This window comes from Centroberyx affinis, unplaced genomic scaffold, assembly GCF_046629955.1.
Source record: "Centroberyx affinis isolate AG114_WGS23_722 - 3 ecotype Tasmania unplaced genomic scaffold, CSIRO-AGI_Caff_v1 ptg006402l_1, whole genome shotgun sequence".
Taxonomy (NCBI): Eukaryota; Metazoa; Chordata; class Actinopteri; order Beryciformes; family Berycidae; genus Centroberyx; species Centroberyx affinis.
In genome coordinates this window covers 60,126-85,044 of record NW_027283250.1, presented here as the reverse complement: position 1 = coordinate 85,044, position 24,919 = coordinate 60,126, and the positions used below count along the sequence as shown (strand labels likewise).

Below are 24,919 nucleotides of genomic sequence, written 5' to 3'. Positions count from 1 at the left end.
TTGAAATTAGTTTTCAGCCTGCGACAGAAGATGGGGAGTCACTGTGCTGTTGTGATTGGAGTGGGAAAGTCATTCCACTGGGCAGGCGGGCAAAATATCGCCGTAGCTTTTATGGCCTCGATGTGTCAGTGTGTTTATGGATGCACGCACGTGTGGCTGTTGAAGAAGTGTGCTTGTGTTGCTTATCTCTTTCATACACACACACACACACAGAGGGATAGATCCACACACACACACTTGGATGAGTAAAGGGATAGGACGGCTGACAATTCATGCAGTGTCTCTTTGCAGTTTTGCTTGGATTTGCTCTGGTTTCATCACCAGCCGCTTCCTTTTACCGCCTCACCCTTTGCTGTCTGTCGTCTTTGAAGATTCTCCATCTTCCTCCACCTTACAATAATTACATGATTATTGGGGAGCAGGGTGGAGTAATGAATAGGAAGGTTGTCCTTCAACCAGACAGCCTGGTTTTAACCTCTGTGTTGGTAAGCGTCCGCTCTGCTGAAGTGTCCTTAGGCAAGACACTTAGTGCATACCAGCTCCAGGCTTCTGCTCTGTAGCTGAACCTGCAGCCTGACCGCCTGCAAGGAGGGAGGGGGTATCACATTATTACATCTTCATCATCACTATCATCATGATCCTTGCAGTCATCATTGTCACTCCCATCACCACACAGGCCCTCCGTATGCCTCGGATTAAAGTTAGTGACCTTAGATTTAAGGGAGATCGCCTCTCGACTGTCCTGGCACTGCTACAGTATCTGGCCGGCTGGCTGAGCTGTGGCAGGGAACTGGTTCAGCAGATGAAGGGCTTAACAAGCCTTTTTACTCTGCTTCCTTAATACCTCCTTTATTAAAGTGATGGCACTATTGAAGATGATACACACACACACAATACACCAGCAGGAATCTGAAGTGTGTGTGATGAAGTGTGTTTGCTATCTGCCATCTGTGCACTCTGAAGGAAGGCAGACTGCCTGCTTAACTAGTTAATTGTATTTGGAGTAAGCCCGCTTCAACTAAATAATTTAATAATACAATAAAATTCCAATTTAACAGAGTACTTTCTCCGGTCCTGTCATCCCCTGTTGTACAGACAGTCAGGGTGGGACAGAGCAGAGAAGAGGAGGGAGAGGCATGCCTTGCCTCTTAGGAAAACAAAGCAAAGCAAAGCAAACAGCATTTATCAAACCCAGGCTGACACACTCCGAAAGGCCCATGCAGCTCTCTCAGTATGTGTGAATGCCACATTCACACATACTTGGTGGCAGGGCTGTTTAAGACAGAGTGGGTGGATGTGGTGTGCTGTGCAGCAATATGACTTAAACAAGGCCAGCTTAAGAGGGAGATACAGACAGAAAGACAGAGAGAAAAAATGATGCAAAACAGAAGAGAGTGAGCGATACATATGGAGGCAGTCAAAGGAGGGTAGGCGAGAGAAACAGGCAGACAGAGAGAGAGAGAGAGAGACTTACAGAGAAAGAGAGACATGGATGGAGTTGATGTCATTGGTGTGATGTCAGTGAGTGAAGCGGCTGAAAATCACTCTTTTCTTAGAACAACACCAACCAGCCAGACAGGCAGGCAGTACTTGTTTCTAATCAGAGCTGGGATGAGGACAGACCAGGGTCACACAGTTGGTAGAGTATAGGTATTGGGGCAGAGAAACAGAGAGATAGAGATACAGTGACACAGGGAGAGAGAGAGAAAAAAAGACAGCCACAGAATGAGGAAATGGAGGAATCAAGTGAGGAGAAACTGTTCATTCAACAGGCATCAGTGTTTCCTCAATCTCATCCATCTCTTTCTCTCTCTGTCTTGTTCTTTGTTTGTCTGTCTTTATGTCCATGTCTTCGGTCAGTGTAAGAGAGAGATTACATGTCTCTAAATACAGAGTGAAGATCAGGACAGGCAGGGCTGTACAAGTATTAAATATTGGGTCTAAGAGAGACAGACAGAGACAGATATGCACTCAGAGAGAGACAGAGACAGGGAGAGTTCAAAGCTGCTACTGAAGCAAATAAGGTCAGTGGGAGGCAGGCTATTTATCCAACAATTTAGTGTTGCATATACTAACTGAGAGACAGAAGCTGCACAACCTGTAACATGGACTGAAGCAGAACTGAAGTGGATGAGGTCCGACAAAGTCAGGCCAGTTATTGGAGAAAAGAAACTGCACTCACTCAGTTTTAAAGATTAAATCTCTACTATGGTGCCTAAAACCAGGCATCATATACAGCAGTGGTTCACATTCACAGGGAAGAACGATTTAACACTGTTTGTTTAGTACTTTTTCAGCCCAAGACCCAAATGAAAAATGTTCACGGTGAAAGGGGGACAAGGCTGAAGAACTACAAGCATGTTAATTGGTTTCAACTGAAGGCCCTCTAGTGGAAACCAGGCTACTGAGTAGGGCCTGCCTAGCCCCGTTTGGGCCATAAATTGAAATGTGTAGGGCTTGTCTTGTCTTGTTAGAACCTGTAGCTGAAAACAGGTTAAAGAGTGGCCCTGTTTAGCACTGCGTTGGAAATCATGCTAATGAGTAAACCCGGTTTGTCCCTGGAGTCTTGGTTATTCTGCTAAGATCTGCAGTGACTCAGTCTGCCTGGCAACTTTATGACTAGTGAACAGGGGTGACACTTGTTAATTCTGGGAACTAAATCATACAGGCTGCCGGATACAGTAGCATTTCCGTTCCCAATGGTGAATGGCAGGCTGGACAAGCTGTATGTGACTCCAGTAACTGCTACTCTCTTCTGTACACCTTGACAGTTAGAATGCTAACAAGCCGTTTTAGCAAAAAAGGACAAGTTTTTGTTGTCGCACTGTGATTAGTACTGGTGAGGAGAAATAAAGTGTCAAGGTATCACTGTAATTGTGATATTGCCCCAGTGCTTGCTGGTGATTTTGTTTGGGAAATATTATCATTACCACGTGTCACTGTCTGTCCTGTTGAAATGCTGACAGCTGCTCATAAGTAAATACCTTTTGTACTTACAGGTTACACCATGACCTGTGGGAGATTATGCCAAAGCTGTTTCTTAAACTACAGGTTGCGACCCAATATGAGCCACATTTCTGTCTCTCTAGGGTCTCTCCCGTGACAAGAGTAAAAGTACTGTGATTCTGGGTACCAGGATGGGGCTACATGTCCTCAGTTTTGGTCCAAGCCTAAAACAGGACAAGAATTAGGGAAACAATCCTATGTCATGTGCTTTTCTGTACACAGAACTGTTGAACTGCATTCCACAGAGATGATGGACTGACTCAGTGACTCAGGTGACAGTGGTTTTGTAAGCGTGTGTGTTTAGGTGTGTGTGCAGTGAAGACGGTGTAGTTTAGTATGTAAAGCAGATAACAATTCCTCCACAACGCTAACTTAATTAGAGTAGCAGTAGTTGTACAAAATCAGCAACTGAGGAAAAACTGGCCAATTCTGCCATTGACGCCCATGTGTTGTTTGTGAGGAGGTCAGACTGCAGTGTCGCCGTGTCTTTGGAGCTGGTAGGGAATCAGTGTTACTTTCCAATAAAAACATGAAAAGTGCAGTTAAGAGATTTTCACACAACTCTGTATGTGTGTGTGTGTCATGCCTCCTCCCTCTCTGGTATTCAGCAGGTTCAATAATAGCTGCCCTACATGTAACGATTCAGCAATGTCACATACAGTGTGAAAAGAATGACAACAATACAGCTGTCAAAACAAGGCATCAGCATGTCACGACTGTATGCAGAGTCACGACTGTATGCAGTATCTGTCTCCCAACCTCCTTTTCAATGGTTTTTAACATGTGACTCCTGCATCACTGGTGAATTACAAAACCCAGTGGCTTGTGTGGGTGTTCGGGAAGTTTAAGATGCATTTTCAGATACAGTGGAAGGCTCTGCAGTGGTGATACACTGCCAAACAAAAGTATGTTTAATGAGTATGACTCTATTAGGCTTCCATATGGCGAGGTTTATTGTAATCTGCATTGCCATTGTCCCCTATGAGCCAACCCTCACCCTGAATCCATCAGTTATCACCATGCAGATACTGGCTGTGTGTGCGTGTCAGCGTGTCCTGCTGTATTAATTTAGCAGTTGATGGCCTCCACTGAGAGAGAACCAACATTTGTGTGTAGGTTGGGGTGATTTCAGACTGGATTTGCATGAGGTTTGCAAAGCTTGGTGGGTGGTGAGTCATCCACTCAGTCAGGTAGGCGAGTCAGTTGCTTGGCTGGATCAGTCAGACCCCTCTCTCACCCTGGAGACAAAGTGAGTTGTGAGCTAAGATTGCAGTACATTCACTTAAAGCCTAGAAACTGTGTCTGGTGGTCTGTATATAGCTGTTCTTCATTAATTCATTCATTCTAATTGTCCCCACTGCTTTAAATGACCAGGGTTGCATACTGTTGTTTAACAGCTTTAGACATGCAGTGATGCTCTGTGTAGTCCTGCCTCATATTCCACTCAGTGGTCTAGGTTAGCAGAGAACTGTCCTGGACCAAATTAATGTCTTCATGTCTGACATTTTATCAACTAATTGCATAATCCATGTAATTAACCAAATAGTCTTCCTTCCTTAATTGTTTTCTCCCTGCAAATGAATGCATCTTGCTTTATGTGCATACGTGAGAATATCTTTGATGTCAGAAATGTGCATATTATATTTATTAAAAACAATTAATATGTACGGAACCTCCATCAGCAGTAATGAAAGTGTAGATACTGATGGGCAGAATGGAAAAGAGCAATGCAGGAACTGATGCGGGCCGGAGGAGAGGAGAGGGGGAGGATGAAGGAAGAGACAGAAGGAGAGGAGGAATTGACTCAGGAGTGTAGAAGGAGAGAGGGAGAGCGACAGATGGCAGGCGGTAGATTAGCCCTCCCTTCCTGTTCCTACTGTTGTGAGAGCATCGATCAGTAGTTACAACACATTCACTGAAACTACACGCTGTGTCTTTGTCTCCTTCTATCTCTCTGATTCTTAATCTCGAACTATTCATCTGCTATTACACAAAGTTTATCTCAGCAGACAAGTCGGTAATAGGTCATTTTGTTTCAGAGTACAGAGTAGGCCCTAGTTTAAGCTCAATCTGTGACGCTGAGTCATATTCTGTTGAACATCAAAGCTTACCCCTCTGCCAAAAACCACTCTCACTTCCTGTCACCTGACCTTGGGTCCAGGAAATGCTTGTATCCGTGGGTTACTGGGCAGGAAGTGTTGAGCAGAGAGATTGGAATTTCTCTCCTGCTTTTCCTCCTCCAGCTCCATCATGTGATCCTGACTGGCTGATGGCAGAGAGATAGTCAGGGAGGAAGCAGGTGTTCAGCATGGCAGTAATGCAATGAATATGCATCACATTGTCTCCAGTGTGGGTGTGTATTTGTTTGTTTCCAAAAAATAAATTAAGTTGGTCACCTGAGAGTTGAAGATAAAATCAGCAATTTATTTGACCTTGCATAAATCAGTTTTCAAAATTTGACTTTAAGATTGAACATAAGCTTTTTGAAGATTTCTTAACCATAGTAACTTAAAACCCAGGTAGAGTTTACAGACATTACAAATTTAAACAAAATTTTGAAGTCCTCAACACTCAGTACATGTAAGCTCATGTTTATCTGTCACATACTGTCAACCCTTGTATCAAACATTCAGACAAGTCATTTCACAGTGAAAAAGTGTTTTGAATCCAAACAAAGCCAGTGGTGTTGTGATGTGCTGTATCAATATGCTGGGAAACCCAGCATGGTACAAGCCAGTGGTCTTTTGTCAGCAATGGACGCAAAATAAATAGATTTAGTCTCTTACTCACCAGGCTCATTAAAACTTACTAGTCCAGTACTCATGTCATGTTGGGACCCACCAGAAACAAGCCCTCGACCTATTTAAGATCCCAGGCAATAGTTAAAAAACAACGCCGTTACAGGGTAACTGTAGTTTCATTAGTTTCATTAGTCATTCTAACAGAAAATAGTAAAAAGCATAGCAATAAGTCAACAAAGCCTTTGTCTGCCTGGCTGGCTCTGCTGTCTGTACAAAGTGTCATACACCTCTACCTGTTCAGGGCAGGTGGTTTGTGACTATTTGCGTCTAACCAATAATACAGGCTTTCTGAGAAATGTCAAGTTCAAGAATGTAGTAAACTGATCAAATTGATCAGGGATTGGAGACGCATGGACACCTCCTTCTCCAATGTACTTGGCTAAATCCCTTTATATGTATTTTCTTAAGTGTGTTTTTCAGTCCAGCTTGGGTGCTTAGTATTGCACTGGTCTCGAGCTGCTAGAGAGTCAGCGGGGATAGTATTGGAACATATCCCAGTGACAGAGTAGCGTGTAAAAAAGGTTTGGGACGTGGCCAGAGGGCTCCTGACTGAAGAGAACAGGAGAAGCCCTGTTCAACTCTGCTGACTGACCAGAATCTCTCTCTCTCTCTCTCTCTCTCTCTCTCTCTCTCTCTCTCTCTCTCTCTTTTTCTCCCTCCAGTCAGTGACAGCACTGTCCTGCCTTAGCTGCAGTATTGATTGATGAACAGGCTGTGACTGTGTGTTTTGCAGATGGCTGCGAGCAGTAGCTGAGGACGCCGCCGGGAGTTCCCCTCTCTGTCTCTACCACCTGCAAACATGAATGGTAAGGCCACTGCAGTGTGTGTGTGTGTGTGTGTGTGTGTGTGTGTGTGTGCATACAGCGCTGTCTGTTTTGCAGCAGAACTGTGGCTCCGTAGATCTGCTTTGGCCAACACAGTGCTAGTTCTAGTGATAGTTTGCAGTCTGTTCCGTGTGTGTGTCTGTGTGTGTGTGTGTGCGACTGTGTCTATGTGTCCGCGTCTGCTCCTCTTTACTCTGTGATAGTCTGTTTTGTTTCTTGCTGTTTGTGTGCGTGTGTGATTTTCTCTGAAAGTATTCTCTGTCCTAGCCGTTCTGCTCACTATTACATTTATTACATTATTACATTTAAGTTTAGCAAATGAAACCCGCAACTTCTTCAGTGGAGTTGAACGGTGTCCAGCAGTAGAGAGCAGTGGTAGTACTGGACGGCTCCCAAGAATTAATCTTTGTGTATCTGTGTGACTTAATACAGCTGTTGTTGTTTGGGGTAATTTGGTCGGTCCCATGTCTTTCCCTGTTTTGGCACCACATTTGGTTCTAGCACAGGTTACAGCACTAAAGCTGTAGATAGATGCTTTATTATGATGTGTCAGTTCAGTGTGTGTGTGTGTGTGTGTGGGGGGGGGGGGGGTAGTTGCTACTGCTGATTGGCCATAGAGGAAACACTGGCGTGTAGTCAGCCTAGCCTGGGTAAATAAAGGTGAAAGTGTGAGCTCGTTCTGCTCTCCTGTCTAAACAAAGTGACACAGCATCACTGGAACACTGAGCTCTATTATCACTTTGTCATTATCAGCCCATTCTGCAGACCTGACAGCTATGGAGGCTGGCTGTGGGATACTTTCTGACCTAATCTATGATCACAGTATGTGTGTGTGTGTGTGTGTGCGTGTGTGTGTGTGTGTGTGTTTGCAAGCCTTAAGGGCCTTTCTCTCTTATGTAATCATACATATGCACACATGCATAGAGTATACTTGTTTGCTTTACTCAGATTTGGTTTAAATCTGAGCTGTATAACTTAAACCTTTTCTTATGTGGTTTATCAATGCCCCCCCCCGTCCCCCTATCCTCTTTCTCCAACCCTCATCTTTCTGTGTATACCCCCCTTCTCTCTCTCACTCTCTGTCTCTAGGTGGGCTCAGTGTATGGGCTATCTCCCCAGAGGAGAGGGACAAACATGACCAGAAGTTTGACACCCTCACCCCCTCAATGGGCTATGTCTCAGGTACACACACACACACACACACACACACACACACACACACACACACACACACACACACAATCACTTATGCATGAACTGTAGTAATTATAGTTTCCACAATTAATAACCATAGACTGCTGACATCAGCAATACTAAAACACTTCATTTTATTTAGAATGCCTCCTACAGTTGAAAACAAGTTGCTACAGTTATAAAAAGACATTGATATGAGATGCAAAAAGTGCAGCAAAATTATTTTACTCCAGAAATCATCAAGGACTAATCACAAACCAAACCATCATGATGATCATTTTAGCCATAACCATGGAACCCTAAACTGTGGTGCATCATTCTCACAGTAACTGCATAGCCAAAACATTGCATGATGCTGTTTCATCATAAGGCAGGATAACCGTTGACTGTGTGACCACAGTGATTTCCCAATACCACATGCATACACAAGCATGGATATACACACACATAACTTTGAAACGCATGCAAACTCTCACGCACTCACAGGAACAGGCATAGACAAATATACACGCGCCTACATGCACAAGCATGCACAGGGTTGTGAATGTATAGCTTGACCAGCAGACACAAACTTCTTTTAGTTTTGCGTTTAGGAGAGCTGTAAGAGAGATGAGATTGTTTTGTTCAGTGAACTTTTTCCCTTTCAATTTTCTTTTTCTTTTCTGTCTCTCTCTCTGTAGGGGAGCAGGCAAGGAAGTTTTTCCTGCAATCAGGGCTGCCAGCCTCAGTGTTGGCTGAGATATGGTGAGAACCACATACAGACTTTTGAGTGATTGAGCTGTGAATAGTGTTAGAGGGTTCCTATAAGGGTTCCCTATGATCCATACTGGGCCCACAAAACTTTAACGTTTAACTCTCTCTCTCTCTCTCTTGCTCTCTCTCTCTCTGTCTCTCTCTATCTGTCTCTCTCTCTCTCTCTCCCTCTTTCTCTCTCTCTCTCTCTCTCTCAGGGCTCTGGCTGATATGAATAAAGATGGGAAGATGGACAGGTTGGAGTTTTCCATCGCCATGAAGCTCATAAAGCTGAAACTCCAGGGTACAGCCCTTCCCATGGCGCTGCCAATCATCATGAAGCAGCCTCCGGTCCCTGTTCCCAGCCTCAATCCCACCTCCTCTATGGTCAACTCGCACTACGGTATGTGTGTGTTATTTTTATGGTAGCAACTAGACGGAGGGCTTAAAAGAAATGAGGCGTACCGCTCTGGAAAGCTAACTCGTAAGCAGGCTGCATAGATGTTGCAATGTTAGAAAAGAAAACCATTGTTTTGTGTAACGTAACTGGCTAAACTTGTGTGTGTGTGTGTGTGTGTGTGTCTCCACCAGGTATGGGTTCTCTGCCTAACCTGTCCATGATGGCAGGGACAAACTTGGCCTTGTTGAACCCTATCGCCATGACAACGCCTGGGCTCTCACCTCTGACCCCCATGACAACCCTGACCCCTCTGGTTCCCACAGCAACAGGCCTGAGCACTCTGATGGGCTCCACCCCCACCAGGCCCCTGATGTCCACCATGGGACATCAGACACTACCAAACGGCACCATGGGAATTCTCCAGCCTATTTCTGCTGGAGCTCTAGCCACTGGTAAAGATGATTCTTGTTTCGTCCTTTTCTTTTTCTCTTTTCTTCCCTCTTTTCTTCACAGGAGACCTAAGCAGTAAGAGTCTAGGGACACTCTGGGGTCGTTAAGAGGGTCCTTAAAAAAAGTTACATTTTGCTATTATCTTACAGTTTCTACAATAAACGACGAAAGAATATATGCAGTGGGCTGTTGAGTAATGACTTTCATCTGGTTGTCGTTGCCAAATGCGTATCTTCTATATTTAGAATGAAGACATCTGAGAAGCCATGCTCTAAACTCTATAATATAAATATAATATAAAGCCATATTTTGCAGTGGAGTATCACTTTTGGAAACCACACACAGGGAGCAGTGCAGCCTGGTCCACTTCTGCAGAGTCAGGTCTTTCTTTCTCATCTCCATACAAATAGCCTCTCTCTCCTTGACAAGGTGACAGCAGTGACTGGATTACACTCTACAGTATATTACTACAGGGCTCGGCCCCCATTCCTAAAACAGTGTGATATACAGTCCTAGGACAAAGACCAGGTTAAGTGTTTTCATGGTTGTGGTTAGGGGTTAGAGAATGCATAAAATGTCTTTATAGCATTACAAATGTATGGATATGAATATGTGTGTCCAACATTTTTTGTGTGCATGTGTGTCTCCAGGCCTCCCTCTGTCTGCCTCCTATTCCTCCTCTCCAATGGGCTTCTCCTCTTCTCCTGCTGCTTCTGGTGGAATAAACAAGGCCTCCTCACTGCTTGACCTGGGATCTAGCAGGTAGCACACACACACACACACACACACACAAACAAAAAAGGAACATGCACACAGCTACACATGTTTGTATTTTTTTTTACTAGTGAGGACATTTTATTCATTCATTAGTCATTTTATTCAGCCTTAACCCCATGAAAGTAGCACACATGCATATTCACTCAGAAAGGCGAACAAGCAGACACACAAATAAAAAAGATGCATATACACAGCAAGGAAAATAAACACAGACATGCAGATATGGACACACACTCGCACATTCTCTGAGCAAACATAAAGCAATTTCCCTTTTTGCACAATCCATGTCTCATGTGTCTCAAGGGTTAGAAATCCTTCCTTAACTTGTCTCCTCATTCATCTACTTCATGACTGCATTGGATTTAATAGGTTAAAGCAATAAGGAACCATAGGTGTCACCTGGATTCACCTCGTCAGTCTATTTCAGTGCACACACAAGTCTGGGACACGGAGCGTATATTTTTCTGTTGTTAATCTGCTAATGTTTATGTCTCTCTTTTAGCTCCAATTCATCGTCCCCCTCCCTGGTGTCCCCAAGGCTTCCTGTTCCCACTGACTGGGCCGTGCCCCACGCCTCCAGACTCAAATACAGACAGCAGTTCAACACCTTGGATAAGCAGATGACTGGATACCTCACTGGTAGGATGCTGTGTGTGTGTGTGTGTGTGGGGGGGGGGGGGGGGTCATACCTAAGCCAAACTGTGTCTGGAATGTACGGAATGCAGGTGTGGATGTTGGGCTGATGCTTTCATGATGGTTGCCTCCCTCTTTCTTCAATATCTGTGGAGCCTCAGCTAACTTTAAGGAAGTGATGCCTGTGACTTTACCAGCTGTGGGTGTGTTTAGATATAGCAACAGTTTCTCAACACGCACTTACGCCACACACGCTTACTCTTCTTCTCTGACATTGACGCATTTGCCTTTTCACCCTTTTACTGCAAGCCTTCTTACTGGACCTGCTCTCTTGAAATGGCCATGATTCAGAGTAACGGCAGTTATGCACACATGCACGAGAATACACACACACACACACACACACACACACACACACACACACACACACACACAACACACTTCAGCCTTCAAAGGTGCATGCCCAGCGAGTCAAATAAATTATATGAATTGCTTTATTTTCCCATTACTTTTTTGGCCCAGTCTCTGTAGTAGAGCCATGAGTAGATGACTGTGTACAGCAGTCACCTTGCACCTTACACAAGGTGGACAAGAGCTACTTCTTAAATAACCCTGAGGTGCAGCTTTGCCCTTACAGTCACATTTCCCATTCACTTGAAACAGCTGGGAAAATAAACTTGCTGGTGCAACCTCAAACACACAGCCCTTCTCAAACTGGAGAAGTTTGATCTCTCTGAGAAAACTTTGGGAAGGACGATCTCACAAGGACGTGTAGCAACTTGGACATATTGGAAACCTGCTGTAGTGATCCAGGAGGCTGCCATCTTTACTTACCTGGCTCATTTACATCAAGCTTAAAAGAGCAAGTAAATTGGCACATAGCAGCCCACACACACACACACACACACATATACACACACACACACTCTCACACACACACACACATACCTCTTACCTTTCCACTCTACCACACCCACACACACTTATGCTACACATTCACTCTCACGTTTGTGACAAATTGTCAATGTTGTTGCCAGGCCTGCAGGTGAGAGGTGCCATGGCAGCCACGATGCTGACTCAGACACAGCTGGCCTCCATCTGGTGAGATTTATTTCCTGTGTGTGTGCGTGTGTCTGTGTGTGTCTGTGTGTGTGTGTGTGTGTGTGTGTGTTTGTGTACTTGACTCAAGTGTATTTTTACCATGGTTGCTACAGTGTTGTGGTTTTTCAAGAACCAAAGTCAGGTTAGGCAGCCAGCAGTGAGACTCTTCATTGCTCTGTACCTGAGTGTTATGAAACGTCATCATTGTGGTAAAAATGAATTCTGCACAAATCAAGTCTGTTCTTTATTGAGTAGTATCTAATAAATAAAAGTAAGTAAAAGTTATGTTATTGTGAAATTTTACTTAAAGTATAAATCTACATATCTTGGCTTTGATTTTAAAATCCTGTAATCTTCTTAATGTGCAAATACATTTTAATGATGTCATGCGATGGGTGATGAAACTTTTTTGTATGGTTTAAAATATTTTAAATAATTGAAGTGTAACTGGTCTTTCTTCTCAGCTTCATACTGGGAAGATAATTTGCAAGATGAGACAAATTACATTATCCTCTCCTCTCCTCTCCTCTCCTCTCCAGGACTCTAGCTGATGTGGATAAGGATGGCAAGCTGAAAGCTGAGGAGTTCATCCTGGCCATGCACCTGGTGGACATGGCCAAGAGTGGACAACCGCTGCCGCTAACACTGCCAACTGAACTGGTGCCGCCCTCACACAGGTACATGCACACACAAACGCACATGTGCGACCACAACATGGTAAATGTCCCTTTTGATACAAATGTTGGAAACATTTAAGCACATTAAATATGGGCTAAACTTAACTTGTGTATTTGTGTATTGTGTTATATGTAATGTGTATTCCAGGGGTGCAGTAAATGGATCCAGCTCTTCTGTCTATGCCGCTCTGACTGATGACTTGGACATAGAACCTCCACAGAAGGCCAAGACCAACAGTCTGTATTTATACCATCAAAGACACTAATAGAGAGAGTTTGGCCAGGTTTTACTGTGGGCACCATGTCGAATCTCCTTTTCTAAAACTAAAAATTAACTTGCTGCAAATATGCAACAAAGCTCTCCATAACACTTCCTATGCTCAGCCTACCAAAGATCATTTGGCACAAGGAAGCATAGGCACAGGCACTTTTCCAGTCTCTGCCAGGACTGGTCTTATCTTCTGTTTATTCCTATTTCTTTTAGTCTCTTACCTTGTTTTATATTTTTTATGACTATATTGTACCTTTCTATCCTGTAACATACACACTTGAAGCTACTGTGCACCAGAATTTAAAGTATCTATCTATCTATCTATCTAATGGCTGTGGGTCACGATTGGGTAGCTGCATGGCTGCCACTAAAAACTGCAATAGCCGAACTCTCTCTAGGCTTCTGAGCACACACACCCACAAGCAGTAACATAAACTAAACAGTTACACAGTAGCCACTTGTCAAAGGCAAGGCTATTGTAAGTCAAGAGCAGCCCAGTGACTATGTGTACAGTGCCACGATTTGAACCAATAATGCAGGCCTCAGTTTATATCTACTGTCACCTTACATACAATCACAAGGCCCTTGATACCACCTAGACTTAAAGCCTATATCAAGTGGAAAGATGTATATACTATATAATCAAGCATAAATAGAATACACTAGCATAGACATAATCAAATTTCTTGTTTGTCTATCTTCAGTGACGTTTGAGGATAAATTCAAGGCCAACCTGGAGCGAGGGAACGCCGAACTGGAGAAAAGACGGCAGGCGCTCCTGGACGCGCAGAGGAGGGAGGAGGAGCGGCGCGCTCAGAAGGAGAGAGAGGAGCGGGAGAGGAGAGAGAGGGAGGTCCGGGAGGCGGAGGAGAGGAGGAGGAAGGAGGAGGAGAGGAGGCTGGAGCGGCAGAGGGAGCTGGAGAGACAGAAAGAGGAAGAGCGACAGAGAGAGATAGAGAGAAAAGAGGTGAGAGGAGAGGTCACGGCTCACTAAATGAATTGCCTGCATACTTTATGTATTTCTGTCTGTGCACATATTTGTACACTGGTGCATGTATATTAACTCTAGTGTCCTGCCGACTGTGTGTGTGTGTGTGTGTGTGTGTGTGTGTGTGTGTGTGTGTGTTCCAGGCAGCGCAGCGAGAGCTGGAGCGTCAGAGGAAGGAGGAGTGGGAGAGGAGGAGGCGCGGAGAGCTGCAGATAAAGCGGGAGCAGGAGCAGGATGACATCATCACACTGAAAGCCAAGAAAAGGAGTCTGGAGATGGAGCTGGAGGCGGTGGTGAGTGGCAAGGAGACACTTTCAGTAAAACATATCAGATGTATGTAGACGTGCTGTCGTCATATTGTCTCTGTCTGACCCATGTCCCCCGACACACACACACACACACACACACACACACACACACACACACACACACACACACACACACACACACACACACACACACACTCTCACACACACACACACACACACACACACACACACACATTAAAGGAAGTGTGAAAAGTTGAAGTGGGATAAGACAAATTGATGTGAGAAACACTATTTGTCTTTGTCTCCATCTGACCTCATCGTCTCTACTTTTTTCTCTCCTCCTCTCTCCCTCTCCCTCTCCCTCTCCCTCTCTCTCTCTCCCTCTCCCTCTCCCTCTCCCTCTCCTTCCCTCCCTCCCTCCCTCAGGGTAACAAGCATCGTCAAATCTCAGACCGGCTGCGTGACACCCAGAGCAAGAAGAAGGTCCAGAAGACAGAGCTGGATCTGACCCATCAAAGGAGAGAGACACGCCGACAGGACATTGACAACCTGCAGAGACAGCTGGAGGTTTGTATGTGTGTTTGTATGTTTGTGTGAAAACTAGTCCTTCCAGAACCTTTCTATGTCAGAGAAAGGTTCTAGAAGGAATGAAAATGTTGCAGAGCATTCTGTAACACTTCATTTGATTATTTGTGATAAGTGCAGCAAGTTGTGAAGTTGCTATCATTTGTTTGTTCAAGTGCTTTCATTACACTGTTTACTTTGCCAAAGTAGCTATGATTTGTAAAACATTTGTTTTGGCCTTTGCTGAGAGAGTGTGTATTCATTTTTCCCAAATCATTGTTTCCTCTATCATTATACATTCTGTCATGTTCCCCTCTGATGACGCATGTTTTCTTCCTGATGATGCATTTCCTCTGGGTCAGGAGTTCCAGAGGAAGTTGTCCCAGCTCACTCCAGAACAGAGGAGACTTAATGAGAAAATTACAAATATGGCTCTAAATAACATGCCAGGTTAGTACTGATTGATGGATGGATGGATGGATAGATGGATGAATGGATGGATGGAACTTAGGAACATGGCACTCAACCTACCAAATTAGAACTGATGGATGGATGGATAAATAGACAGAGGGATGGATGTTTAGATAAGATAAGATGAATGGTCTCTGTGGGCAAATTAGGCTGAGATACAGCAAAGTAAAAATAGAATAGAATGTACAAGAGCAAAGCAAATGAGGAAATATATTAATAGAAACATACACAGGAAATGCATAAAAATATCTGAATTGCAAACACTCTACTCTATTTTTTCTGTCTGCAGTGTCGACCATGGCCACCATGAAGCGGAGTGTTACAGAGAAGAACGGAGCCTGTCGGAAATTACGAGAACAGCTGGAAACTCTGGAGAGAGAGACTGCTGCTAAACTGGCTGAGATGGACCAGTATAATAAAGATATACAGGTACGAAATAAATAAGAGTATATTAATATACAATAGAATAACATAACATCTGTTAAAGCAATATTTCCAGGGAAAATCAACTGAGCACGTATACTCTCTTTCAGCAGTGCCCTCCTTCACATTCACACAGTTCCACACATTCACACTGGGAGCTGCCCAGTACAGCCACAGTCTGTTACTGGTGGCCACTGAGCAGCTCCACTGCAGCAGTTGGGGGGTTGAGAGCCTTGCTTAAGGGCAGTGATGGTAGTTGTTGAGGGAGAATAGCGTTAGTCATTCACTTTCACTAACCACATTTTCCACAAGTCCACTTCTCTAACCTTTAGGTTTCCACTGCCCCTCATCAGTGATTAGCAGGCACACATCCATATCCGTTCCTTACATTTCAGCTGCCTCGGGGATCCTCTGACATTCAGGCTCATTCCTATTTCAGTATCAATAACTGCAAATGGGAAATCTCTTGTTGAAACGTGTGACCCGGGACAAAAAATTGAGTATTACCTGAGGCTCCACTTTGCCATGATAGTATATGCAATGTTCAAATAGGCAAGGAATCAGAAGCTTGAATAGGGAGCTGCTAGTAATCTTTCTCCTAATGTTTTCCTTGCTAACTGAACCGCACGCATGTCCTGTCTTTCCTGTAGTGTTTTTCTAATCTAGCAGCGCTAAGCTTTGCCTTCAGTGGTTTTTGAGCCATTTCTAACACCAGGTCCAACATCCTCACAACCCATGGAAGTATGGACTTGATGGGTTTAAGGACTTGAAGGAAAGAGAGTGTGCGATGCCTGTTTACCTTACCAACCAGATAGCTTACTACTACTGCTGCTCTGGCTCTCTATGCCTTTTTTCCTCTTCTTCTCTAATCCCTCTGTTGTTCCTTCCCATCATGACCCTCTTCCTTGCCTTCCAATCCCGCCTTCATCCCTTCGTCATCTTTAACCTTTCATTCCTCTCCTCTGCGCCTTCTTTCCCTTCCCTTCTTCCTCTTGGAAAATCTCTGCTGGATCTGCCTCCTCCTCCTTGCTCTCCTCCTTCGTTCCTTCCCTCTCTCCTCCCTTTGACCCTTCCTACATCCCTCGCTCCCTCTCCCTCCCTCTTTACAGTATGTGGATGCTGAGGACTCTATGCTCCAGGCTGTCCTCTGTCTGCTGGCCTGCCTCCGTAACCTCTTCTACCTACTAAAGGTTTTCTCCCTAGTTTCCTTTGTTGTTCTCATCTCCTCTCTTCTCTGATCTGCTGTTCTCTGCTTGGTTTTTTAAATTTCTCTATTCTTTACGTTCATCTTCTTTCTATGCTGCCCTACCATCTCAGTTTTTTATTCCTCTCCTTTTACCTTTCTCTTTTTTCTTTCCTCTATCTCTTTCTTGCATGTCTGTCACTCTCACACCCTTGCACAAATTGCTATATGTTTAGTCACCTCTGTGCTTGCTGTGCATAGTGTTTGGGCATGCTGTGTGTGTTTAACCCTTAGCCTATAACATCTTTCTCGTCAACTCATTGTTTCATTTAGAACCACGTTTTTAGCATTTTGCAAATGGTGCATTTTGTGTGTGTGTGTTTCAGGACCTGAGAGAGAGCCAGCGAAAGCAGCAGGCGGCACTAGAGAAACTACGGAGCATCAAAGAGGACAAGCGGCGTGAACTGAACAGAAGGAGGGAGCAGGAAGAGGAGAGGAAGAGGAGGGAAGAGGAGAGGAGAAGACAGGAGGAGGAGGAGCAGAAGCGGAGGGAGGAGGAGAGGAAAAGACAGGAGGAGGAGAGGAAGCGGAGGGAGGAGGAGGAAGCTCAGAGGTACGCTGCTTTGCTCATAATATGCATTTTGTCATTTTCCAAGCTGCCATAGCATTTCTGTGAGAGTCAAGTCTTTAAATATGTAAATAAGTAAATAAAATATAATCTGAATAACATACAATCTTCAACTTACAATCTTCAATTTACAGTACAAACCACTGAGATTAAAAAGCTATTCATATATATATAGTTTCATCTAGATGCCGCTATTATTTTGGAGAAGCTTCCTTGCTTTAAGACTGTTTTCTTGTCCCTTGCAGGCGTATTAAGCAAGAAAAGGAGCGACAGTGGCAGGAGAAGCTGAAGAGGGATGAAGAGGAGCGGCAGAAGAGGCTTCAGGAGGAGAGAGACGCCAAACTGAGGGAGGAGGAGGAGAGGGAGGTGCAGGCTCGCCTCCAGGCCGCCAAGGATCAGGCCGAGCGAGAGCGCAGAGTGAAGGAGGAGGCGGAGCGGAAGAGAAGAGAGGAGGAGGAACGGCTGAGGGAGGAGGAGAGGAGGAGGCAGGAAGAGGAGAGGAGAAAGCTGGAGGAGGAGAGGAGACAACTGGAGGAGGAGAGGAGGAGACTGGAGGAGGAGAGGAGGAAGGAGGAGAAGAGGAGGAAAGAAGAGGAGGAGCGACGCAGACAGGAGGACGAGAGGAAGAGGCTAGAGGAAGAGCGGAGGGAGGACGAGCGGAGGAGAGAGAGGGAGGAGGAGGAGAGGAGGAGGCAGAGGGCAGCCGTGGCGGCTGTCCGAGACGCAGAGGAGAGGAGGAAGAGGGAGGAGGAGGAGAGGAATAAGAGGGAGGAGGAGGAGAGGAAGAAGAGAGAGGAGGACAGGCGAAAGCAGCAACAGCAGCAGAAGCAGCGGGAGGACGAGGAGAGGAGGAGGCGCGAGGAGGAGAGGAAGAGGGCAGAGGAGGACAGTAAGAGAAAAGAGGAGGAAGAGGAGAAGAGGAGAGCCGAAGAAGAGAGGAGGAGAAAGGAGGAGGCGTCTCGTCAGCAGCAGCAGCAGCAACCTAGCGGAGGTGGAGGAGGGAAGTTGGAAATTCAGGAGAAACTGACCGCTCTGCTGAGAGGACTAGAGGAGAGGAAGGGTGAGACACACACACACACACACACACACAAAGGAGTTATGATGATCTTATATGCCTGATTGACATGCCCACTTAATGATTCCTGATTGGCTGTCCTAGGCGGTCTGCAGCCCAAGGCCACACACCACAGGAAGTCTGCGGCGCTCACTTCCTTCAAGGCGCTCTACCCGTTCACTGCTCGAAACCAGGATGAACTCAGCTTCGGTGCTGATGATGTCATCGAGGTAAGAATTGAAAAAGAGGTTTGAGTTGTACATGCATGAGTTCCTTCACAGGGGCTGGAAAAAGCAAAAGTTATAGTAGAAATGATAGGAACGGCTTTTATTCTGCTCCTGGGGTTCATCAGTTTATTGAAGATGTTGTGTGTAGGATTCTTTCATTAATATATTGTTATATGATCAGTCATGACATATAACATGAAAAGAACTTGACTGTCGCTGGTAGGAACAGAAGCCTTGATCTGCCTCATGTTTGATTTGGTACCAAATTGTCAGTATTTTTGCTCACTCAAATGTCTCTCTCTATACCTCCTTCTCCCTCTCTCTTAACCCCTGTCTCCTCTTCCTCCTGGCTCTCAAACCTTTTCCTGCCTCCTCCTCTTCGTCCCTCTCTCTCTCTAACCTTCCCTCTCCTCCTGGCAGGTTGATGAGACAATGGAGCGGGAGCAAGGTTGGCTGTATGGGAGCAGACAGGGGAAGATGGGCTGGTTCCCAGAGAGCTACGTAGAGAGAATGGCCACATCAGGCCCGGCTAATAATACTGCTGCTACTGCTAGTGCTCCCAAAGTGGCGCTCAAACCACAGTTTTCCAACCCCACCTCATCCCATAATAACCTAGAGGCTGCCAAGGCAGCGGGGACGAAGTCGGCCTTCACGCCAACGCACTCTCCAAACCCTGCCCCCTCTGAGACACAGGGACAGGTAAGACATGGTGGATCGATTCCTGGAAAGAAGCGGGAGATGTGGTGTCCTAACACTTGTATGATCCAGTGCATGAGCAGCTGAAATGGCCTTTGGCCTTAAAATTAGTATGTACTGCAGAGGTAACAGTTGAGGTATAGAACAACACATCAAACCAACTTCTCTGCTGTTTTGAATCCTAATTCACCTAGCTCCCATGTCCTACTCTGGCTTATACCACTATCTTGTGTTTCATCTCCCAAAAAGAGAGGATCAGGGTGGGAGATTAACTCCAGTCCTAACAATCAACCTGGTGAATTCTGTAATCCATTCAAATTCACCCTGGATAGGATCCTGTCGATTCCACTTAGCTTGCAAACTCAGACCATGCAGTCTAGGCTATTTTGCTAATTATGCAGTGGACTCATGATAAGACGGGCCCAGGCTGTGCTAATTTTTTCCGTGTTCACTGTCATCAGGAAGCTTGTTTAGGGGAAACATAAAAATGATGGCTATAATTTGTAGTGTAACACCCTGTGCAACAGGTCCTATTACCTGTTACCCTTTGATTACCACAATATGATCAGTGTATGCATGTGCACAAACACACTGTTACTCTACCATCTTTCCTATAATACTTTCTATTGTCAGTGTAACTTGTCCGCTTGGACAGAGAAGGCAGTCACATTAATTTCAGTAACACACACTGTCTCTGCCTGTCTGCAGGTGGTTGGTAACCTGCTGGCCCAGGCGCTGTGCTCCTGGACCGCCAAGACAGACAGCCATCTGAACTTCAGTAAGGACGATGTTATTCGAGTGCTGGAGCAGCAGGACAGCTGGTGGCTGGGAGAGCTGAACGGTGCACAGGGATGGTTCCCCAAGACATATGTCACCCTGCTGGGGGAAGAAGAGAGTGCAGAGTAAGCTTTCATTACACTGATTGACCCAAGGGGGCACTACTGTTACAGGTCAACAAAACGTGGCATAATTGTTATTACTTCATTGTTACTACTTTTCCAGTATGCTACGTACCAAAAAAGTGTTTTCATTGGGGCTTAGAAATTTGAATATGTTGATGAGGTCATCAGAGGATGGCTTTAACATTAAGTAAATACGCATACTGTACATGGAGCGAGTATGGCCTCACGCATAATATCACACGTGCATGGGGGAAAAGATGCGGGCTTGAGCCATTCATGTTTGCCACACACTGGTATGTCATGATCTAGCTGTTGTTTTCATTATTGGCAAAGCAGGCACACACACACACACACACACACACACACACACACAAGCACATATAGCACATACTTGTCCTCTTCCCATGCCAACATATTTTGTGGCTGGCGAGGTGCTTGTTATCACAGGGAAAGGAAAGGGAGGTTATCAGTGAAAACATCCAGTCACATGGAATGTGTCACTTGAATATGTGTGTGTGTGTGTGTGTGTGTGTGTGTGTGTTTGTGTGTGCAGGTGTAGTAACTATGCTAAGTATTTAGGCCACAGAAGTGAAGTGATTCTTCCGTCTGTCATGAGGAATTTGCTGTGATAAGACTGTCACACAGTTACAAATCACATTGAAGCATGGAGTTCAAATATAATTCACAGTATATCACAGAAAGGTTTAAACAAATAAATATGGTAACTGTATGTGTGTTTCCAGCCCGACAAACTCCCCCCCTGATTCAGACTCCAGCGACGGCCAGCAGATGGAAGGTACAGTAAGACATTCTCCCTGCTCAACCTAACCCGGTTGTCACTGGTCTGTATTTCTGTTGGTGAGTTCATCTGTTTTATTAATTTGTCCTGTCCTCCCCAGAATATGTGGCGTTGTACACCTATGAGTCTCCAGAGCCTGGCGATCTGACTTTCAGTGAAGGAGATGTGATCTTGGTGAGCCAGAGAGAGGGAGAGTGGTGGAACGGCTCTATAGGCAACTGCACAGGAGTGTTCCCTAGCAACTACGTCAAACCCAAAGAGAGCGACGTAAGAATCTGCAACACACACTGACACGTTTTTATTTTGTGATATTCTTAAAGGTTTATAACAGAGCTATATTAAAAGCACCATTTAAATAACATAGCCATAATTTGTGTTGTTTTAGACATCCAGCATATCTGGCAAGAAGAAGCCAGGTAAGCGCTCTCTCTCACATACACACCTCTCTCTCTCTCTCTCTCTCCCTCTCTCTCTCTCTCTCTCTCTCTCTCTCTCTCTACCTCTCACAATATGTATTTGTTTTCCTCTTTCTCCTCTCTCCCCCTCACTACTCGGCATTGACACAGCACTTTTCCCTCTCATACTTTTCTTTTACTTCACTCTCTTTATCTCTTATTCCTTCTATACTTTTTTCTGTCTTCTCTCTCCCCTCGCTTTCTCTACCTCTAGACTTTTCTCTTTTTTCTCTCTTTGTCTCCATACTACTCTCTCTGCTTTTTCTCCCTTTGCCTCTGCACGTCTCTCTCTCTCTCTCTCTCTCTCTCTCTCTCTCTCTCTCTCTCTCTCTCTCTCTCTCTCTCTCTCTCTGTTTCTGCCTTGCTGCTTTCTCTTACTCTCTTCCTGTATCCTCTTACCTTTATTTAAAGGGGGAAATCCTATGGAGAGTTTTTACAAGAATCCAATGTGCCCAGAATGTTAAATAAAACAAATGCAGATACAAAACTCAAGATCTGAGGAAATCAATGTCAATAAAAAGACAAACCACTTAGGGCCTCTCAGACTCATCCTGTATGCACATCTCTCTCTCTCTCTCTCTCTCTCTCTCTCTCTCTCTCTCTCTCTCTCTCTCTCTCTCTCTCTCTCTCTATCTCTCTCTGTCTCTCTCTCCCTCTCACATAAGACAATTTATGTTTCTGTATTTTCTAAGTGCTGCAGTTCAAGGTTGTATCTGTGTGTTTGTGTGTGTGTGTGTGTGTGTGTGTGTGCACAGAGATCGCCCAGGTAACGAGTGTCTACTCCTCTACTGGGCCGGAGCAGCTGAGCCTGGCTCCTGGCCAGCTCATCCTCATCCTCAGCAAGAACGCCTCTGGCTGGTGGCTAGGAGAACTGCAGGTCAGTGTTTCTTCAACTTTTTGTCCTCAGAACTGTAGGTGAAAACAGAGAGGGTCCCTGATTCAGCTGCACCCATATGATCCCCCCTTCATAATGCACTCGACCCTGCATCAGTCACCCACTCCAAGGTGGGGGTGCCTGAGTGACATTCAGTGTTTTTGGCCCTCAACAGCTCCAGCTAACATTTACAGCAGTACTGTACATTGTTTTCCAAAGGTCTGGAGCTGGGAGGTTTCCACTTGCTGGTAGGGAATGGGAGGTTTGAGGTTTTGCTGCTCATGGTTGGCCCACATCGCTGCTGTCTGAAAAAAACTTCCAAGACGTTATTTGCAATGATAGTTAAATGTGTGTGTGTCTGTGTTTTCTGTCTTTAGGCCCGTGGTAAAAAGCGTCAGAAGGGCTGGTTCCCTGCCACTCACGTGAAAATACTGGGATCCAACAGTGGCAAGTCCACACCTGCACCCCAACCAGGTAACACGCATACACACACACACACACTCCTTTGCACATAATGTTTGGCAAAATTCTGCCGCAGTTCCAGTCTGGTGTGAACCCTGTACACATACACTCATAAGGATGCAAACTTGAACACACCAACTAACGCTTACCTCCTCTACATGACTGTTGATTGTCATGTACATCTCACATACTCACACACTCTCCTCTCCAAGTCAGGTCATAGGCATGTACAAGTACATATTTACACACTCACACACCCTCTCTTACACACTCTCCAACACCCCCTTCTACACCTATTTCATTATGTACAGCACACACACACACACATACATCCACTGAATTGTTTTCACAGGTGATAAGCATGTACAACTACATGTTGTACACACACACACACACACACACACACACAACCCTCCATCCATCAGCCTGTCCCTCTCTCCTTTCCCAGTCTGTCAGGTGATAGCCATGTACGACTACTCAGCCGCCAACGAGGACGAGATGAGCTTCTCTAAAGGTCAACTGATCAACGTCCTTGACAAGAACAATCCTGATTGGTGGAAAGGAGAGATCAACGGGGTCACCGGCCTTTTCCCCACCAATTACGTTAAGATGACCACAACAGAGTCTGACCCCAGCCAGCAGTGTGAGTAAAACCCTTTAGCATGTTTAAAGCAAGGATCCTTGATTCATTGGTGTCTTTTCAGTTGAATGGATACAGAGTTGGAGTTCACTCTTAACATAACCCATGTAAAGTATAAATGTTTACCCTAGTCACTTAAAAACAGGGTTTCCCTAGTCATAAAACGATAGGCTGTTCCTAGTCACATCACCTAACGACAGCGACTCCCTATTCACATAACAGCAGTGGGAGCCACAGTTTGCACTGTGACATAAAATGAAGTTCTCTATGGAAGCATAGCCTAGTGTAAATCAATTATTTTTTTTAATGAAAGGTGATATTTTAAGCCATTTCTGTCGATGTTTGTTAGGAGTGAGAACAGAATCCTAACCAACTACAGGAAGTGACACCACAACATGTGGCTTTATGGGCATAACGAGAGAGATGTCACATCTGATAGCCAGCAGTTACTCATGTTACTCATGTGCTTAGCTAAAGTTACAGAGACTGGAATCGGATTGGTTATACAAAAATGCAACAAAGTCAACTTTTCCACTTTGGTGCAGACCAATGAAAGCGAACCGTAGGTATGATCGCACCCTTAGATTATACTGCAGAACTGATAGTTTAGTTAAGTTTGAAATTATTCATAACTAGAAATGGAAAAATGTACAGCTAATATTGGAGGTTGACTGTTCATGAATAGAAACATGTAGGTGCTCCGCTTACATATTGCTTTAAGCCTCAATCTGTGATTTCAGACTAATCTTTACCCTTTGTTCATCTATCTGTTCATCTATCCAAGGCCCATCCACCCATCAATAATGTGTCCGTCCATCCATCCATCCATCCATTCATCCCTATGTCCGTTCTTCTCACTGACCATTTCACCTTTTCCCTGTTTCTTTCCCTCTGTCCCCCCTCCTTCCTCCTCTCTCTCCCTCCTTCCCTCGTTTCCAATCTCTCTCTCTCTCCCCCTTGCCCCCTCTCTATTTCTGTCTCTTTCTTTCTTTCTTTCTCCCTCTAGGGTGGTAGAAAGTCCTCCTCCTCCTTCTCCTCCTCCTCTTCCTCTCCTCCTCCCGGCTTCAGAGAGACCCACTATTACACAGCTCTGAACGGGCGGAGTGTCTGGACGCCCCACCTTCCCTACTAACTCTTCCCACTGATCTAACGTTACTCTGTGTGTGTGTGTGTGTGTGTGTGTGTGAGTGTAGTAGAGAAAAAGACAGAGAGAGGGAGAGAGAGAGAGAGAGAAAGCAAGTGTATGTGTGTTTTAAAGAAATCACCCCTAACCTGTGTGACCTGGAGATGACTCAGGACCTGAAACAACTCTCATAATGACTTCAGTGAATTTTTCATGCCCCAGTGCCTCTTGGAATTCCCTGGCTGCTTGCGAATTGATTTGATTGTGAATTGATGACTCTGAATTCTCACTGTTG

The 24,919-nt window shown here is 45.0% G+C and overlaps 1 protein-coding gene across 1 annotated transcript in view; it reads left to right on the top strand.

Annotated features, from left to right (window-relative positions):
- itsn2b (intersectin 2b) overlaps positions 1 to 24,919 on the top strand; it is a 37,582-nt gene that overhangs the window by 1,159 nt on the left and 11,504 nt on the right. Inside the window, exons 2-27 of the mRNA XM_071512626.1 lie at positions 6,541 to 6,613; positions 7,721 to 7,813; positions 8,506 to 8,569; positions 8,776 to 8,960; positions 9,149 to 9,409; positions 10,058 to 10,169; positions 10,687 to 10,823; positions 11,855 to 11,918; positions 12,458 to 12,595; positions 12,744 to 12,832; positions 13,571 to 13,833; positions 13,998 to 14,147; positions 14,550 to 14,690; positions 15,050 to 15,137; positions 15,448 to 15,587; positions 17,151 to 17,377; positions 17,638 to 18,452; positions 18,552 to 18,676; positions 19,094 to 19,372; positions 20,078 to 20,271; positions 21,015 to 21,067; positions 21,171 to 21,337; positions 21,456 to 21,486; positions 22,281 to 22,402; positions 22,777 to 22,873; positions 23,310 to 23,504. Coding sequence (XP_071368727.1) covers positions 6,607 to 6,613; positions 7,721 to 7,813; positions 8,506 to 8,569; positions 8,776 to 8,960; positions 9,149 to 9,409; positions 10,058 to 10,169; positions 10,687 to 10,823; positions 11,855 to 11,918; positions 12,458 to 12,595; positions 12,744 to 12,832; positions 13,571 to 13,833; positions 13,998 to 14,147; positions 14,550 to 14,690; positions 15,050 to 15,137; positions 15,448 to 15,587; positions 17,151 to 17,377; positions 17,638 to 18,452; positions 18,552 to 18,676; positions 19,094 to 19,372; positions 20,078 to 20,271; positions 21,015 to 21,067; positions 21,171 to 21,337; positions 21,456 to 21,486; positions 22,281 to 22,402; positions 22,777 to 22,873; positions 23,310 to 23,504 — 4,237 coding nt within the window. The 5' untranslated portion in view covers positions 6,541 to 6,606. The remainder of the gene's footprint in view (positions 1 to 6,540; positions 6,614 to 7,720; positions 7,814 to 8,505; positions 8,570 to 8,775; positions 8,961 to 9,148; positions 9,410 to 10,057; positions 10,170 to 10,686; positions 10,824 to 11,854; positions 11,919 to 12,457; positions 12,596 to 12,743; positions 12,833 to 13,570; positions 13,834 to 13,997; positions 14,148 to 14,549; positions 14,691 to 15,049; positions 15,138 to 15,447; positions 15,588 to 17,150; positions 17,378 to 17,637; positions 18,453 to 18,551; positions 18,677 to 19,093; positions 19,373 to 20,077; positions 20,272 to 21,014; positions 21,068 to 21,170; positions 21,338 to 21,455; positions 21,487 to 22,280; positions 22,403 to 22,776; positions 22,874 to 23,309; positions 23,505 to 24,919) is intronic.